General features: G+C 43.8%; 1 protein-coding gene and 1 non-coding gene across 6 annotated transcripts in view; one reads left to right on the top strand and one right to left on the bottom strand.

Moving 5' to 3' along the window:
* PDE8A (phosphodiesterase 8A) overlaps positions 1-17,893 on the bottom strand; it is a 154,511-nt gene that overhangs the window by 16,765 nt on the left and 119,853 nt on the right. For 4 of the 5 annotated variants that reach the window (XM_041753831.1, XM_041753832.1, XM_041753828.1 and 1 more), the window contains 6 exons: positions 16,983-17,031; positions 16,633-16,768; positions 14,962-15,160; positions 10,945-11,177; positions 9,399-9,531; positions 6,721-6,888 (listed from right to left, as the gene is read on the bottom strand). In XM_041753831.1, coding sequence (XP_041609765.1) covers positions 6,721-6,888; positions 9,399-9,531; positions 10,945-11,177; positions 14,962-15,160; positions 16,633-16,768; positions 16,983-17,031 — 918 coding nt within the window. The remainder of the gene's footprint in view (positions 1-6,720; positions 6,889-9,398; positions 9,532-10,944; positions 11,178-14,961; positions 15,161-16,632; positions 16,769-16,982; positions 17,032-17,893) is intronic. The other variant, XM_041753829.1, reaches the window with a different exon arrangement.
* LOC121490205 lies at positions 703-809 on the top strand. The gene has a single exon (XR_005987538.1). It is a non-coding gene; the product is annotated as a U6 spliceosomal RNA (small nuclear RNA).

Here is a 17,893-nt window from a genome sequence, read left to right as displayed (position 1 = left end):
CAGAGAGAGAGACAGAGACACAGGCAGAGGGAGAAGCAGGCTCCATGCAGTGAGCCTGATGTGGGACTCGATCCCGGGTCTCCAGGATCACACCCTGGGCTGAAGGCAGCGCTAAACTGCTGAGCCACCGGGGCTGCCCCATTTAGGTCTTTAATACATTTTGAGTTTACTTTTCTGTATAGTTAAGAAACAGCCCAATTTCATTCTTTTCCATGTAGCTGTCCTATTTTCCCATCACCAACTGTTGAAGAGACTGTCTTTTTCCTATTGCATATTCTTGCCTCCTTTGTTAAAGATTAATTGACCATAGAATGGTGGCTTTATTTCTGAGTTCTCCTGTTCTGTTGATCTATGTCTGTTTTTGTCCCAGTATTATACTGTTTTGATTACTTTAGCTTTGTAGTGTATCTTGAAATCTGGGATTGTGCAATATCTCCCAGTTTTGTTGTTCTTTTTCAAGACTGCTCTGGCTATTCAGGGTCTTTTGTGGTTCCATACAAATTGTAGGCTTATTTTGTCCTACTTCTGTGAGAAATACTGTTGGCATTTTGATGGGGGTTGTGTTAAGTCTGTAGATTGCTTTGGGGAGCATGGACATTTTAACAATATTCTCTAAACCCAGGAGCATGGAGTATTTTTCCATTTGTGTTATCTTCAATTTCCTTCATCAGTGTTCTACAGCTTTCAGAATACACGTTTATCATGCTAACTTCGGTAGCACATATACTAAAATTGGAACCATACAGAGAAGATTAGCATGGCCCCTGCACAATGATGACAGGATACACATTTATCATCTCCCTGGTTAAGTTTATTCCCAGGTATTTTATTACTTTTGGTGCAACTGTAAATAGGATTTTCTTTTTCTGCTACTTTATTATTAGTGTATAGAATTGCACTGGATCTCTGTACAATAATTTTGTATTCTGTAACCTTACTGAATTCATTTATCAGGTATAGTTTCTTGATGGAGTCTTTAGGGTTTTCTTTATATAGTATATATCATGTCATTTACAAATAAAGTTTTACTTCTTTCTTACAGATTTGGATGCTTTTCTTTCTTTTTCTTGTCTGACTGCTGTGGCTGGGACTTCTGGTACTATGTTGAATTAAAGCGGTTAGAGTGGGCATCCTTGTTTTGTTACTGATCTTGGGGAAAAGCTTTTAGTTTTTCACTACTTAGTAGAAGTTAACTGTGGTTTTTTTTTTTTTTTTTTTTTTTTTTTTTTTTAAGATTTACTTCTTTATCTGAGAGCAAGTGAGCACAAGTAGGAGGGGCAGAGGGAGAGAGAATCTCAAGGAGACTCTGCACTGAGCACAGAGCCCCAATGTAGGGCTTGATCTTACAACTCTGAGATCATGATCTAAGCTGCAACCAAGAGTTGGCACTCTGTACCAACTACATCATCCAGGCACCCCAGCTGTGGGCTTTTCATATATGGCCTTTATTTTGTTGAGGTTTATTCCCCCTAAACCTACTTTGTAGAGGGCTTTTTTTTAAAAAAAGATTTATTTATCCATGAGAGACACACAGAGAGAGGCAGAGACACAGGCAGAGGGAGAAGCAGGCTCCATGCAGGGAGCCTGACATGGGACTAGATCTCGGGTCTCCAGGATCACACCCCGGGCCGAAGGTGGCGCTAAACCACTGCACCACCTGGGCTGCCCTGTAGAGGGTTTTTAATCATGAATGGATGTCCTATTCTGTCAGATGCTTTTCCTGCATGATTGAAATGATCATATGGCTTTTATACTTTCTCTCGTTGACATGATATATCATATTAATTGATTTGCAAATACTGAACCACCCTTGCATCTCAGGAATGAATCCCCCATGATGGTGGTGAATGAATTTTTTAATATATTGTTATTTAGATTTGGTTTGCTAATACTTTGTTGAGGGTTTTGCCTCTATGTTCACTGAGATATCAGCCTGTAGTTCTCTTTTATTTTGTAGTGTCTTGATCTAGTTCTGGTATCAGGGTAATGCTGGCCTCCTAGAATGAATTGCTCTCCTTCCTCTTCAATTTTTTGGAATAGTTTGGGAAGAGGAGCTGTTCACTCTTCTTGAAATGTTTGGCAGAATTCACCTATGAAGCTGTCTGGACCTGGACTTCTGTTTGGAATTTTGTGACTATTGATTCAATTTCATTGCAGGCAATCAGTCTGTTAAAATTTTCTATTTTTCTTGGTTCCGTTTTGGGAGGTTATATGTGTCCAGGAATTTATTTTTTCTAGATTGTTCAATTTGTTGACATATAATTTTTCATAATATTCTCATAATGCTTTATATTGCTGTGGTGGTGTTTCTCTTTCTGATTTTGAGCCCCCCCCCCCCCCCCCCGCCCCTTTTAACTGAGTCTGGCTAAAGGTTTAGCAATTTTGTTGATCTTTTCAAAGAACCAGCTCCTGGTTTCATTGATTGGTTTTATTGGTTTTTGTTTTGATTTTATTTCTGCTCCAATCTTTACTATTTCCTTCCTTCTGCTGGTTTTGGGTTTTGCTTCTTCTTCTTTTTCTTGCTCCTTTAGGTGTAAGGTTAGGTTGAGCTTTTTCTTGGTTCTTAAGGGAGGCCTGTATTGCTATAAACTTCACTCCTAAAACAGCTTTTGGTGCATCCCAAATTTTGGACCATTGTGTTTTCATTTTCATTTGTCTCCATGCATTTTTAAAAATTTCCTCTTTGATCTTGGTTGACCCATTCATTGTTTAGTAACATGTTTTTTAACCTCCATGTATTTGTGTTCTTTTCCAGATCTTCTTCTGTGATTTCTAGTGTCACAGCTTTGTGGTTGGAAAAAGATGCATAGCATTACTTCAATTTTTTGAGGTTTTTTGCCCAATATGTGATTTTTTTCTGGAGAATGTTCCATGTGCACTTAATATATTCAGAACATTACATCCTAAAACATATATCTGTTAGATTCACCGGGTCTAATGTGTCATTCATAGCCATTGTTTTGTTAATTTTCTGTTTGGATGATCTATCCATTGATGTTAAAGTCCCCTACTGTTATTGTATTACTATTGATTACCACCATTTGTTATTAGCTGCCTTATGTGTGCCCATGTTTGGTGCACAAGTATTTATAATGGTTATATCTTGTTGGATTGTTTCCTTTATGATTATATACTGTCCTCCTTTGTTTCTTGTTATAATCTTTTGTTTTAAAGTCTATTTTGTCTTACACAAGTACTGCTACCCTGGCTTTTTTTTCACACCTATTTGTATGATAAATGCTTTTCTGCCCCTTCACTTTCAGTCTGCATGTATTTTTAGGTCTGAAATGAGTTTTTTGTTGGCAGCAAGATGGGTTTTGTTTTTGGATCTAGCCCATCCACCCTAGGTTTTCTCATTGTCTAGTCCATTTACATTCAAAATTATTGATGGGTACATATTCACTGCCACTGTGTTACTTATCTTATGGTGGTTTTTTGATTCTTCTCTGTTCCCTTCTTCCTTTGCTCCCTTCTCTAACCATTAGTTGGCTTTGTTTGGTGAGATACTTGGATTCCTTTCTCTTTACTTTTTGCTTATTGGCAGTTTTTGATTTGTGGTTACCATTAGGTTATATATAACACCTTATGCATATAGAAGTCTATATTAAGTTGATGGTCACTTAAGTTTGAACCTCTTCTGGGACGCCTGGGTGGCTTTTGCCTTTGGCTCAGGGCATGATCCTGGAGTCCTGGGATCGAGTCCCACATCGGGCTCCCTGCATGGAGTCTGCTTCTCCCTCTGCCTCTGTCTCTTGTGAATAAATAAATAAAATCTTAAAGTTTGAACCTCTTCTAAAAGCACTAAATTTTTATTACTTTCTTCCCCACACTTTAGGTATATGGTGTTAGATTTTTATAGATATATTTAATGTTATTGCTTTTGTGCTTCCTACATTTCTTACTCCTGCTATGGTCTTTCCTTTCAAAGAATTCTCTTTCATGTTTCTTGTAGGGCTGCTTGAGTGGTGATGAATTCTTTTGGCTTACAAAGTTTCTGTTGAAAAATCAGCTGATAACCTTATGGGGTTTCCCTTTTATGTAACTATTTTATTTTATTTTGCTGCTTTAAAAATGCTCTAAAGATTACTATTTTTTTGCCACTTTAATTACTATGTGTCTTGGAATAGGCATCCTTTGATTGATTTTGTTGGGGCCTCTCTGTCTCCTGGATCTGGATTTCTGTTTCCTTCCCCAGATTCAAGCAGTTTTCTGCTATTTCTTCAAACAAATTTTCTACCCCCTTTTCTTTCTCTCCCTCTTCTAAGGTCCCTATAATGAAATGTTATACTTGATGGTGTCACTGAGTTCCTTCAATCTATTCTCAGTAGTCTTTTTTTCTTTCTTGTGTTCAGCTTGATTGCTTTCCATTACTGTCTTCCTTCCTGTTTATTCCTGTTAATGTATTTTATTTATTTTTATTTTTTAAAATTATTTTATTTTTTAAAGATTTTATTTTTTACTCATGAGACACACACACACACAGAGAGGCAGAGACACAGGCAGAGGGAGAAGCAGGCTCCATGCAGGGAGCCCGATGCGGGACTCGATCCTGGAACTCCAGGATCACACCTTGGGCTGAAGGCAGACACTAAACCACCCAGGGATCCCCCGGTAGTGTACTTTAAATTTTAGTTACTGAGTTCTTTATCTCTGACTGGTTCTGTTTTCTATCTCACTGAGGTCTCCCTGAGTTAGCTCCCTAGTTAGCATTTTTATCACCATTATTTTAACTTCTCCATGGAGCATGTTATCTTTGTTCTACTTAGATCTCCTGTGCTTCTGTCTTGTTCCTTCATTTGGGACATGCTCCTGTCTCCACATTTTTTATCTCTCTGTTTGGAAATTCAGCTAAAAGTAATGGCCTTATGAAGAAGAGGTCCTGTAGTACCCTGCAGTGCAGTGTCCCCTGTTCACCAGAACCTGGTACTTCAGGGGTATCTCCTCTGTGTGTTGCTGGGCTATGTTTGTCTTCAGTCCAGTTGTCTCAAATGGCTATCTCTGCCTATTATGGGTAGGTTTGGTCCCTACGTTGTTAGTGGGCCTGTCTTGTGCTATAGTTGAACTGGTATGTATGGTTTTCTTACCCTCTCCCTGGTGCAGGAGTCCCTTTGGGGTGGTGCTGACCCCTATCCAGGTTGTTTGCACACTGCTATGCTCATGGCACTGATTTGGATGGACTCCTGCTAAAGGCATTTTGAAGGGGGCAGGGGTACTGGAGAATGCAGGGGCAAGGTGTTAGCAAGATTTGTGCCTGGTCTGCTGTAGGTGGGGACTGGAGCCACTCTGGAAAACTTCTGGTGAGGCCGGTTGGGAGGGGTCAGGTCCACAGATGAATGTGGAAACAGGGTGGGGTCTGCATAAGTCTGCTGGGGGAGGAGATCTGGAACCAAGACAGGCCGGAGGTGGTATATCCACAGAACGTGGGACTGGGGCCTCCTATCAGCAAGTTAGGTAGTATTCCAGTCATGCTGATCTCACAGGTGTCCAGTGTATCCAGGCTGAGGAGTGGGGGAAGGAAATTGTACCCAGCAGCTCTTGGTTATGGAGAAGTTTCCAAAGATCCCTCCCCTTCCACCACTGGCTCTGAGATTAGTTAAAAAAAAAAAAAAAAAAAAAAAGCTCCTTCCAAACTGCTATTTCTACACTATAGGTCAGTGGAACTGTTCTGTTGTTTCTAAGGGTGGGAGCTCAGTTTCCTGTGGTGGTCTGCCTGCCTCAGAGCTGAGCCCGCTGAGTTACAAAAAAATTTTTTTAAAGCTTTATTTATTCACTTGTGAGAGAATGGGTGAGCATGGGGTTGGTGGGGTATATGGTGAGGAGGGAGAAACCGAAGCAGACTCCTTGCTGAGTGTGGAGCCTGACATGGGGCTTGATCCCACAACCCTGAGAAAACCAAGAATCAGGTCATAAGCCCTATTGATTTTAAGAACTTGAGAAGTTAAACCTCTTTGTTTTACAAAGCCAGATGTTACGGAGATTTGTCTTCCTGGTGGAGAGTTTGCCCCCTCCCCTCTCTGTGCCTGCAGTATCCTCCCTACTGTGGATGGTCCTACAGGTCAGTTAGGCTCCTTCATGGTGTCTATGCCCTTCCTATCCTCTTGGATACAGCCACATTCTCTACATTCAGCTGTGTAGAGTCTTTTCTGACAGTCTTTAGGTCATTTATACTGCTGTGGGTATTATCTAGGTGTATCCATGGATAAGGTATGCCTAAGATTCTCCTATTTCCCCATTTTCTGCAGAAGTCCTTCTTCTCTGGCTTTCATAGTTTGACATGCAGTCAGAAGAATGAGAATCACTGTTCTCTTATAAGTCGCGTTTCATTTTTTTCTGGAAGGCTTGGAGCTGCTTGACCATGACTGAGCATGGATGAGGGTGTGTTGTGTTTCTTGAATCTGTATGTATATGCTTTCAGTAAATTTGTAAAACTTTTAGCCATTGTATTTTCTAATTTTTTTTTTCTGTCCCACAATAATTTTTTCTACCCGGAGAGAATATGAAGGGCAGACTACAATGTAAAATACTGTTGGGAGAAAACTGTTAACCCCAGATTCTACAGCCAGTGAAGATATTTCTGTAAGAAGGCAAATACATTTTCAGATAAGGGAAAACTAATCGAATTCATTACCAGTAAGCCTGTGATATGAGTGTTAAGCCCCTTACCTCTAATGGTCTTACTGTATTTCTCTCTCTTAAGGAGCCTAAGAGGCTGTATCTCACCTGAGAAAAATATTCTTCTGAGATGCGTGCGGCCCACTCAATGCACTGCTCTAGGGGTCGGCAGGGATTGGACACATCCGCACATTTAATCAGCATCCGTTTAATCAGAGTCCGGTTCTCTGGACTTCTAAGCATAGTGTTTATGGCTTCTTCGTCTCTATTCACTTCCTAAAACAGAAGACAAGTTCAAAGCAATCAAAGTGGGTTTTCTGGTACCAAGCCCTGTCTTCTAGGTGTGGCTCCACTGTACACTTAGTAAAGCATTGACCAAGGCCTACAAGTGAAGCAGTTCACAGAACAGTGAGGAGGATAATCTGAGCACTGAGCTCAGCTCCTCACTTGACAAAAAAAAAAAAAAAAAAAGGCTCGGTGAGATTCCAGCAGGACTTAAGAGTAGAGGGTAGCACTGGAGGCTGGTTTTTGTGCCCCCTCCCCTTCTTGGCTCTTCTCTTCTTCCCATTCCAGATATTGCTCAACAGTTGCTTTTTCTTTGTTCTATCTCTACTGCTCTCCCTTGGGACATGAGCAGTATCTTTTATAAAAAAAGGTTTCTCTGCCCTTCCCTCAAAAGGAATTGTGTGGTGCACCAGGCTCTTTGGTTTGCACAGCCCAATCCAGTCCCATGATAGATATGATCTTGAGAATTAGCTGGCAGTGTACCTGGATTTGTCAGATAGTGTTACTTCTTACTTCCTTAATAGTCATTCTCTTTTGATCTTCACTCACAAAAAGATTTGTGGTAGGCATGAAAAGCAGTATCATCTACTACTATATTTTATAGATGAGGACATTGGGACTTGTTCAGAGCCACCCAGATGAGCCAGAATAAGAACTTCAGATTTACCTTTAGTCCTGGGTTTGCTCTGTTCATAGTACCACATGCTGTCCTGTTTAAAGGCGTGCCATTGGTATGGGTTCTCCACACGTGGTATAACAGACCTGGTGGTTACAAGCCCTCTGAAGCAAATTCAGGTTGGAAGAGGGAGTATCAGGGCAAAGAGCACCGCCAGAGACAGCAATGAGCTGGTCTCCTCATGCTTTCCAAAGAAGGGTCATGTGATTTCAATGAGTAATCACAATAGTCTAAAAAGGCCTGATGGTCCCATCTCAGTGGGGACAGATATGCCATCAAGACGGGCACATGCCCATCCAGAGCCCAGGCTGTCAAATTTCCCACCACCTATAAGCTCTGTGTTGACTCTCCTCTTGTCAGCTGTGACTATGGTTCAGTCCTGCCAACTGTAAACCACTTTCTTTCATATTACTTTGTCTGTCATCTGACTGGCTCAACAGATTGATTTCCAGTCTCAGAAGTAACCCAAGTACTAACAGATGAGATAGAACAGAATACTCAGTTGAGTCTGGCACCTGCTCAGACTTGATGAAAGAAACCAAGCCTGCAGAGTTGGCTAGGAACGGTGGTGGCCTAGGTGACATCCCACCCAGGATGGCAGGAGCCACTAAAAAAGGTTGGTGTGGGTACTCCACAATGGAAGTCCTTGGAAAGGAAGTAAAGTCAGAAGCAGGCTGACAAACTGGGAGAACAGGGGTGGATGAAGGAAGCAGAGTTCTCAACAGATTTCAAATTGGGTTGAAGAGGAACACACACGAAGGGGTAATAAGCTAGAAGGCCAGGGACAACGGCTATGACCGGATGAGTTGTACATGTCAAGTGGGGTTAGAATTCAAGGAATGGTGATCCTAGCCTCATAGGATAAACCATCTCTGTGCTTGATAAAGACTCTCAGGATGGTGATAGGAGTAGGGGGAGGAGGGCCATGGAAAAAGATTGTGAGCTGGTGCCAAGATGTTCAGTGTATATGGGATAGGTGGTAGGGCCTCAAAGGAAGAGGGTTCATGAAAATATATGCTATAGGTGCTGATCTCACGCTGATCTAGTATAATAGGTACCTTTTACTCAGTGCCTACTTTGCCCTATGCCCATTAGTCCTATGCCTCAGCTTTATTCTGTTCATTTTACAGACAAGGAAATGGCAAAACAAAACTGGGATGAGAACTCAGATCTGTCTGCTTCTTGAGTTGTGGTCTCCTGCTGGGCAGTTGTGGACTCCAGGCCTCAAATCCAGAAATGTACAACAATGTCACCCTTGGGACCAAAACACAGGGTCCTTCTCAACCCCCCACCCTACCGTGACAGAGACCAGCAGGGGAGAGTGGCTGCTGCCACAGCATGTACATAGTGGGGAGTGTTGTGGGGGGAGACCTCAAGGGCTCCCCCAGAATGCCCAAGGAGAGGGGTTGGGGGGAATATGAGAACAGGCACAGGAATGGATCACCTGCCTGAAGTTAGTTTTAGCTTCCACATCTACTTTTGGAGGTCTAATTTTTTCCTGACAAGTCTGTATACTTTAAATAATTTTTCAACCAGGGATTCCTGGGTGGCTCAGTGGTTGAGTGTCTGCCTTCAGCTCAGGCAGTGATCCTGGGGTTCTGAGATTGAGTCCCACATCGGGCTCCCTGAAGGGAGCCTGCTTCTCCTTCTGCCTGTGTCTCTGCCTCTCTCATGAATAAATAGTTTTTCAACCAATGGAAATTAAATCCAAGGAACCTCCTGGGGAACTTTTCTCCAGCTCATTATGTCTTACCCTCTGTGTCTCCACAACACACAGGGATAAGGGCCTCAAATACAGGTTCTCTTTGCACTCAGTTTCCCTTACCCCATTTACTTCGAGGGCTGCCAGGGGCTTGTTGATGCTGTTGACAAATTTGTTGACATGCTCGAAGTGCTTTGTCATTTCTGTGGCTAAGACCATGTCGATGATACCCTGGCGCAGCGTCCGATAGTCATTCCTGTTTCAGATGACAAACGAGAGGGTGCTATGGAGGATTCATCCAGACCAGACAGATACTCCTGAAAACAATCTGTTAGCTAGGATAGCATCCACTGGACCTAAATTCTAATGTCAGTGCAAGTCACAGGGCATACTTTAAAACAAGATTATTAGCAAGGGAAAACTGAATAGAAGTTAAAATCAGGAAGCTTATGGGCAAGACTTTACAGGTGCAACACTTGTCATTCTATAGCAGAAGACACCTAGTTCTTAGCATAAGAGAACATGGTAGGAGTGAACAAAGGCAGAGATCTGTGGTTATGAAGAATGTACCCACTCTATAGAGGAACCTTAAGATCCAACAATTTCAGTGCCCAGAAACTTCAAGACAGCTGAGAAACTCACAGGGGATACTTGCCTACCTCTTCCTTCCAGCCCTTGTTTTTATTCAATCATTTTGTAAAATTTATCTCTATTCAACCTCTTTTTTCCAGTCACCCCACTGCTTCCCCTGGACACACCCAGGTTATCAGGGTCTTGTGTATCTGTCCAGAGCTAACTGATGTATATATACCAGCAACTATGAATAAAACCTAGTGAAATTCTAGAACTGTGCAAAAGGGAGTTTTGTAACAGGAATCTCCTTTTTAAAAAATCTCCTCTAAAATGTTCCTTATGAATCAAAATTATCTTCTTCCACCTGATATTTATGAGGTCCCTCCCCTGGACCAGGCACCCTACTAGACATTGAGGGTACAGTGATAAACAAAAGGCACTGGCTACTGTGATCTTATAGAACGTAATCAAATCAGCCTCAGCCAAGTAATGAAGAATTATTATTTAAACATGTGATAAGTGCTATGAAGGGATCTAGCACTGGAAAATTAGTATGAGGAGTCAGGGAAGGCTTCCTCTAAGTAACATGTGAACATTGACAATGATGAGAAGTGTGCTGGGCACAGGAGGGCAGAGAGGAGTGTTCGGAGAAAAAGCTTCTATGAGTCTCTAGAAGCTCAAGATGTCAGCATTATACTTTGGTGTCTTGAAATGTCAAGACATAAAAGAGCTGAATGAACCTTGAAAGCATCGTGCTAAGAGAAAGAAGCCAGGCAGGAACCACACACTGGGTGTGCTTCTGTTTATTACAAAATGTGTACAATAGGCAGATTATGGAGCCAGAACGTACACCAGTAGTTGCCTGTGGCTGCGGGATCTACTTGGGGCAGGGAAAGTGAGAGTCAATGAATGAATCTGAGGTTCTTTCTGGGGGATGATGGAAACATTCTTAAGTTGACTGCGGCGATGGCCACACAACTCTAAACATACTGACAACCCCTGTGCACTTTAAATGAATAAACTCTATAGTATGTGAATTGTATCTCAAAGTTGTTACAGGGACCAACATACTCCCCTATTCAGTGAGTGCTCTCACCTCTCCATGTTTTTGAAGATATTGCATTTGTCATCCCGGGTGGTCAGCTGGAAGGCCAGAGCCGCATGGTGGCTCTCCAGCACAGCAGTGTCATTATACAAAATGGCCAGCTCGCTTCCAGCATTGCACAGGAAGGAGTTGGTTCTCCCAGGGTGGTCCACGTCGTGGATGGTGGCTGCGATGAGGGCAGCGACCTCATCAACTGGATCTAAAGTTTGCTGCAAACAAGAGATCTTTTAAAAACGAAGGCATGGTGCTGAAAGGAGGGAAGCCTCTGTATAGTTTTCTTTTTGCCCTATTACTTTAAGGTAAAACTATTCCAGATTTCTGAGAAAAGCATATTGTTGAACAAATCCAGTTTCCTTACCTTCACTGAGAAATAGCTGCATGTTTGTACTTGTTAATTAGGGAACATTATCTGATTCTCAATCTCACACAAGTTAAGGACTTACCAAAATACGAAGCGTCCTCAATAGACAGGAGTCACCTCCTCAGCCAGTGTGACTTTAGACCCATCACAAAAAGTCAGATACCGACTTGGCCCAAAGTAAACTAGTATTACTGAGAGAGAAATAATTTAAAATGTGCATCACTTACATTAGTGGGGTTGGTCTAGTATTTCCCTCCGTTTTGGTGCTATCTTTGTCAGGCTGATGTCAGGGTTTTGTGAGTTTGGTAAAAATAATCTGGAAGTTGTCCATCATTTTTAAGTCTCTGAAAAGGTTTATGTAACATGGAAAAATCCCTCAAGGGGCTGAAGAACTCACCTGACCATCTGAGTCAAGAGCTGGATTAGAAGAATTTAGTTGATGGAGGTTAAGAACTACTTCCATGGTATTGACCTCTTGGTTTTCTACTTCTAGTATGTGATGTGAAACATTTTATTTTAAGACTTTTAAGTTAGTACAGAAGTGTCTGGCACTTTCTTCTTTCTGCACTTTTTGATTAGTTTGGCTAGAATTTAATTTTCTTGGTTATTTCAAAGAATCATTTTGGATTATCATTTTGGTCTCATTCTGTAGGTCTTAATATATAGATTTTTCATTGTGTTGGTTTCTAAAATTATTTAAAACATTTTCTCATTTGTAGCAGCTGACTTTTCTTTTTTTTTTAAAGTTTATTTATTTAGAGAGAGCATGAGCACTGGGGTGAGGCGAGGAGCAGAGGGACAGGGAGAAGCAGACTCCCTGATAAGCAGGAAGCCCTCCATGGGGCTCAATCCTGGGATCAGGCCTGAGCCAAAGGCAGATGCTTAACTGACTGAGCCATCCAGGTGCCCCACAGCTGGCATTTTTTAATTTAACCTTTAGTTATTAAATTTTAGTTTTGTTCTGTGAAGGTTAGAAAATGTACCCATGAAATTCTGAAGTTTATCAAGACTTACTGTGTCCTAGCAACTCATTTTTGGAAATATGCTATAGACACTTGAAAAGTGCACATCTCATTGGTCCTATAAATTTATTTAAATTAAAATTTAATAGTTTTAACTTTAAATTGGTGACTTGTATGAATTATATCTCGATAAATGTTTAAGTTAGCTAAATATATATTTGCATTTTATCACTAGAGTGGTTTAAAAGCAATAAATTATAGCAAAAATTAGGCTATTTTTATATACTGAGCCATGCTGACAGAGATGTGCCTACCTGCCCATTTGTTTTTGTATTTTATAAGACAGTCTTCTCTCTGGACTCTTAATTATGCCTATAGTGTTGGTCATGATCTTTTTTATTTTTTTTTATTTATTTATTTATTTTTTATGATCTTTTTTAAAAAAAAAAAAACAAAACAAAACTGGAGGGCAGGCCGGGTGGCTCAGCGGTTTAGTGTTGCCTTCGGCCCAGGGAGTGTCCTGGAGACCTGGGATCGAATCCCGCGTCAGGCTCCCTGCATGGAGCCTGCTTCTCCCTCTGCCTGTCTCTGCCTCTCTCTGTGTGTGTGTCTATCATGAATAAATAAATAAAATATTTTAAAAAATTAAAAAAAAACTGGAAGGAACAGTGAATGGGCACCTGAAAGACCCAGATCTGAACACATCTGACCTCTGGGGTAAGGCCTTCACTGCTGCCCAGTAGGTCTGTGTGCCAGGTGTTACCCTCATGTTGTCCTCTCCACACACTACTCCTCCCTCATAGAGGATAAGACGCTTGCCCTTGCTCTGCCTGACTGCCATGGCCCCACAGGGCTGTCTCCAGGTGCCAGGACACTAGGCAATGACATGGTGCTGCTCATTCCTCAAAAAGCCCTGTTAGACACAAAAACCGCGGTTCTTCTGAAAGTGAAATGGCGATGCCACTGGAACTCCCTGGACCTTCTGTGCCATTTTATGATAGATGTTGAAGGAAAGAACACAAAAGCTTTGGCAGATCAGCATAAGTCTAGTTGCTGCTTTGAAAATTTTCCTAACAAAGTAATTTACAACATGAAAAGCTTTCCTAGGAACTTGGTTTGAGAGTGGGCAGTGAGTCCCAAACCTTGACTGGAACCTTTCTCCTGTGAAGCTCTTCTACCATAACCCCCTCTCCCTCTTCCTCCTCAAAGCTGGAGCTAAAGTTGCTGGACAGTGCCCAAGTGGCTCTGAGTCTGTGGTGACCAGCCACCAGTGGGTGCCAGTGGCCAGAGCACTGACTCAACAGAGCAGGACAGACATGGGATAGAAAAAGAACCTGCTATGCAAACAGAGTGCATGGACCAATGAGGGAATATCCCCAAATATGGGGAAAATGGCCTGCCCGAGTGGAGCACACATGGGAAACTGGGGCATCTAAGTCAGTCTTGGGGTGCAGGGTAGTTCAGGCAGGCCTCTCTGGAGGACCAAAGGCTGGTATGCATACCTGAAGGACAGGTGGGGACACAAGGAAGGCAGTACCAGCACAGGGAATAGCATATTAAGGGCAGGAGTGTTAAAAACAACATGTGGCCTGTGTGTTGGGAAGCTGTGAATAATCATACCGAGGAGTTTTAAAGTTTAAGTCTTGGGGTACCTGGGTGGCTCAGGTGGTTGGGTGTCTGCCTTTGGCTCAGGTCATGATTTTGGGGTCCAGAGATCAAGCCCCGCATTGGGCTCCCTACTCAGTGGGGAGCCTGCTTCTTCTTTTCCCTCTGCTGCTTTCCCTGCTTGTGCTTGCTTTCTCTAATAGATAAATAAAATCTTAAAAAGAAAATAAAGTCTAAATCTGTAGGAGGTGGGAAGCTACTCCTGGGAACAATGGGGTCAGATGTGCTGTTTCAGAAAACTTGTGTGCAGCAGTGTGGTTGAGTTCCATGGGAGTCAGGGGGTCAGGAGTGCTTAAGTGGTACCATGTAGATGAGAAAGCAGGGCCCTCCCTAGGACCATAGCGGGAGCATTATGAGGTAAAGATAATCCTGAGGACACGGGGTGTGTGTGTGTGTGTGTGTGTGTGTGTGTGTGTGTGTGTGTGTGTTGTAATGTGACCTACTAGATGACACAGGCTTAGGGAGAAGAGAGAACAGAAGTGCTTCCAGGTTTCTGACCTGGGTGTCCTCTTGACTGATGGAATTCTGGCCTGGGCTGGCAACCCCAGGGGAGCATAGTGCTGCACAAGAATATAACTTGGCCTCAAACCTTGATGACACTGAGGGATGGGGTGGGTAGAGGGGCACCTAAAGTGGTGCTCTACAAGTTATGGCCGTACTTCTGGGGGGGGGTCTCACTCTGAACCTACAAATTGCAGGCAACTAACTGTTCTTGCTGGTTTTCTCCATGGGGACCAATCTGCTCCTCACACTCCCACAGAAAGGAAGAGGCTCATGTCATGAATTAACCTATCAAACCCACAGAGCCATAGTGCAGCTTCCTGCCTGACTTCCCATGCGGCTGCACCCTCCCAGGGCTGGGCTGCACACAGGTAGGGACCACGTGAGCAGTCCCCCTATAGACTGGTAGCCCCCCCATCCCGGTGGAGTGGTGCCCCACACAGAGCACCTCCATGGAAGCAGAGGCCACAGCCTGCCCCATTGTCCCTGCCCACTAAGCATGGAGCACATGCAGCTCACCTTTATTCTCTCTTTGCAGAGAAAGTAGGCAGTGGCGTGAAGCACGTCAGCAGAGTGTGTGGAGTTGTGGTAGGGGTTAGAAGAGTGGTAATTGGCTTCAATAATCTGTAACCATGATCTCAGTGTTGTCTCGGAGCAGTTCAAGAATTCACAGATTCCGAAGCGAGCAAATATTTTGAGACCAAGATAAATCAAAGGCCTAAAGAGAAAAACATCCAAGACATTAAAACAAAGAAACAGGCAAAGTGTTGGGAGCCTATAGGTTCAGACCCAACCAGCTAGTGGAGTTAACCTTCAGAGAGCATGCAGGCAGAGGGTGGTGGAGCTTGTCTGAGTGGTGCAGGGCAATATCGCCCTTTCTCCTGGCAGCCACTGCCAACCTTGGCCGGAGCCCAGTGCCAGCTCTCAGGCAGTGTTCCCCACTGGCTGGGGCAAGGTTTGCTCACCACCCCTCTTCCTCATTCAGACTTTAACTTGTACCAGATTCTTCAAAATCAATGTGATGCTGGGCTTGAACCCTGTCCTCACCTTTCCACTTGCTGGACCTAAGATATGGGCCAGATGTCCTGTCTGGAAGCAAATAACACTTTCTGAAGATGGTGTATGAGCCAGATACCGTCACTTGTCATGTAATGATCTCAATCTGGAGGTAGGTGCTGCAGCATGAGGAAGTTTCCCCTGAGAAAGTGGTCAATGGGCCACCAAGTCAGGCCCTTCCTTGAGAAGTTAACCTTGATCCAGCATCTGGCCTTCAGCTTGGAAGGTCAAGAAACGGCTCTGCTGAAGCAGTATCCTGAAGTCATCAGGCTCACAGGGTTTGAAGTGGCCTGCCTTGGCCTGATTTACATGAATGCAATGGCACTAGCATGTAAGCCAGGTGCTCGAAGATTCGTCTGCTATAGAAGTGTCCTTGCCCATGAGGAGTACATGGAAACAGAACATACCAGAAGGCTGACTCCTGGTGAACATGATTGAAGGGCAGGGGCTGTCCTGGAAACAGTTCACCCAGACTAGGAGGAGATCTGAAGAGTTAGGTATCCTGTGGGCCACAGAGCACGCCTCTCCCGTAACTGCCCTCTGGGCCTGGCCAGGTTCGGTGCCCTACCGTCTTCCCTGTGTGTCATGTCAACTACACCCTTCTGGCCAACTGTTCTTTTCCAGCGAGGTACAACATAGAAGGTAAGATCCCTAACCCCACCCCCACTCTCTGAGCGTACTCAGATCAGGATGGAGTTTTGGGGGGCCCCAGGCCTGTCACCAACACAGCAGCTGAGATCTGGGGATGGCTGTCAGCAAATGTGTCTGTGTATCTCTATTTTTCAGTTCCAGCCTGAGTGGGACTCTGTGCTGCTGTCTCGACATATCACCGCATACAGAAAAAACTAACACCTGTATTTTACAGGAGAAACCTGTGCCACTTGAAGAGGTAAGTCCTGTTAAACTTCCCACTTGCCCTGAGTGTGCTGTCTCTGCAGGAGTCATGGCCCCACTGACCCTCCCTGATCCCTTGTCAGCCCAGGTGGTCAGGGGTGCCTGCTGCTCAGCTCCTCTTTCTAGAGCCTCCCTCCCTGACCAGGGATAGGCTCTAGAAGAACCCACACTCCTTCAATGGCTCTCCACAGAGGCCCTTGGAACCAAGCTGTGTGTCTGCCAGGCTCCAGGTGGACTCACCTTTTATTTGTGGCAGCCTCCAGTTCAAAAATATTGAAGTCCCAGTACTCCTCGTTTTCCATGGCCCGAGCTATCCGTGGGGGGACATCATGAAGGGAGATGGGGGTGATTATACTGCTGGGCACCTGCTGAAGATCTGCAAAGTGATGTGGTGGAGAACAAAATTAATAGGCTTTATAGTATTTACTGCTCCGGCGGGGACAGCTGCTTTGTTTCTGAGGTATAGGACATACCAAGAAACTTCTTACAGATGAAAAAAATTAACTGAAAACATATCTGCAAAATGTTTTCACCATTTGTGTTACTATAATATTAACAATGCCCTGAAAAATTAAAAAGTTAAAACTCACTTTTTGTCGAAAGAACATACTCATTCCCAGAGAGTCTTCGCAAACCATCCTGATAAAAATCAAGGAAACAAGAGAAAGAGAAGTCACAACTATTCCTTACTTCTTGAAAATGCCAGGACAGTAGGTCTCCGAGGAGAGCTGAGGGCAGCCTCTCCACCAATGCCCCCTGAGCTCCCCTGTGATTAACAACTGGACTCAGTCACCTGACACAGAGCGCAGGGCCTGATGCTGGGAAAACTGTCTAAGCTCAAGCCACACAAGCAAGGTAAGCTTGCAAGATGCCCCAAAGCCCAGCATTGCTGGGGGCCCTCAGTGCCGCTTGGGTGTCTCAGGGACAACTGGCTTCTGCCCTCAAGCCTCCCCTCTGCCATTTCCTTGCCACCCTCCTTACTGCAAGGGTAAGGAGGCTGTCTTTTCCAGCTTCCTCTGGAAAAGTGGATTCTTTTGCACTTCCACATACCTTCAGAACCCTGGCTACCTCTTGGAGTGAGAGCCCTCCTAGACCATGGCACGAGCCCCTAACAGCCCCCCTCTCCCATCTTCCTTCCCTTCCTCCCTCCTCCAAGGACATAATCCCACCTCACCGCCATTATTTTCACCCCTTACCCACAGGCTGGAGGCAGCTGTGCCTCAAATAGGTAGGACCATGGTTAGACATTATTGTCCCTGGGAACCACTGTACCCTACAGATTACTATAGAAGGTCTAGAGCCTTCTGTTTAAGACGTGAATTTCAGAAAGCAAGCACTGGGAGGGGAGTGGAGTTTTTGTTGGAGTTTTTTTTGGCACTGGTAAGGAGGTAAATTTTACTTCTGGCCAAGACAAGAGGTGAAGACAGTGACAGAATGATCTGTTTCCCACAAAGTTGTTCTTCCCTGGTGAGACCACTCTGCTAGCTGGGCTGGAGGAGGC

This window comes from Vulpes lagopus, chromosome 4, assembly GCF_018345385.1.
Source record: "Vulpes lagopus strain Blue_001 chromosome 4, ASM1834538v1, whole genome shotgun sequence".
Lineage (NCBI taxonomy): Eukaryota > Metazoa > Chordata > Mammalia > Carnivora > Canidae > Vulpes > Vulpes lagopus.
Note: the sequence above shows the minus strand (reverse complement) of the source record. Positions and strands in the feature narration are given on the sequence as shown.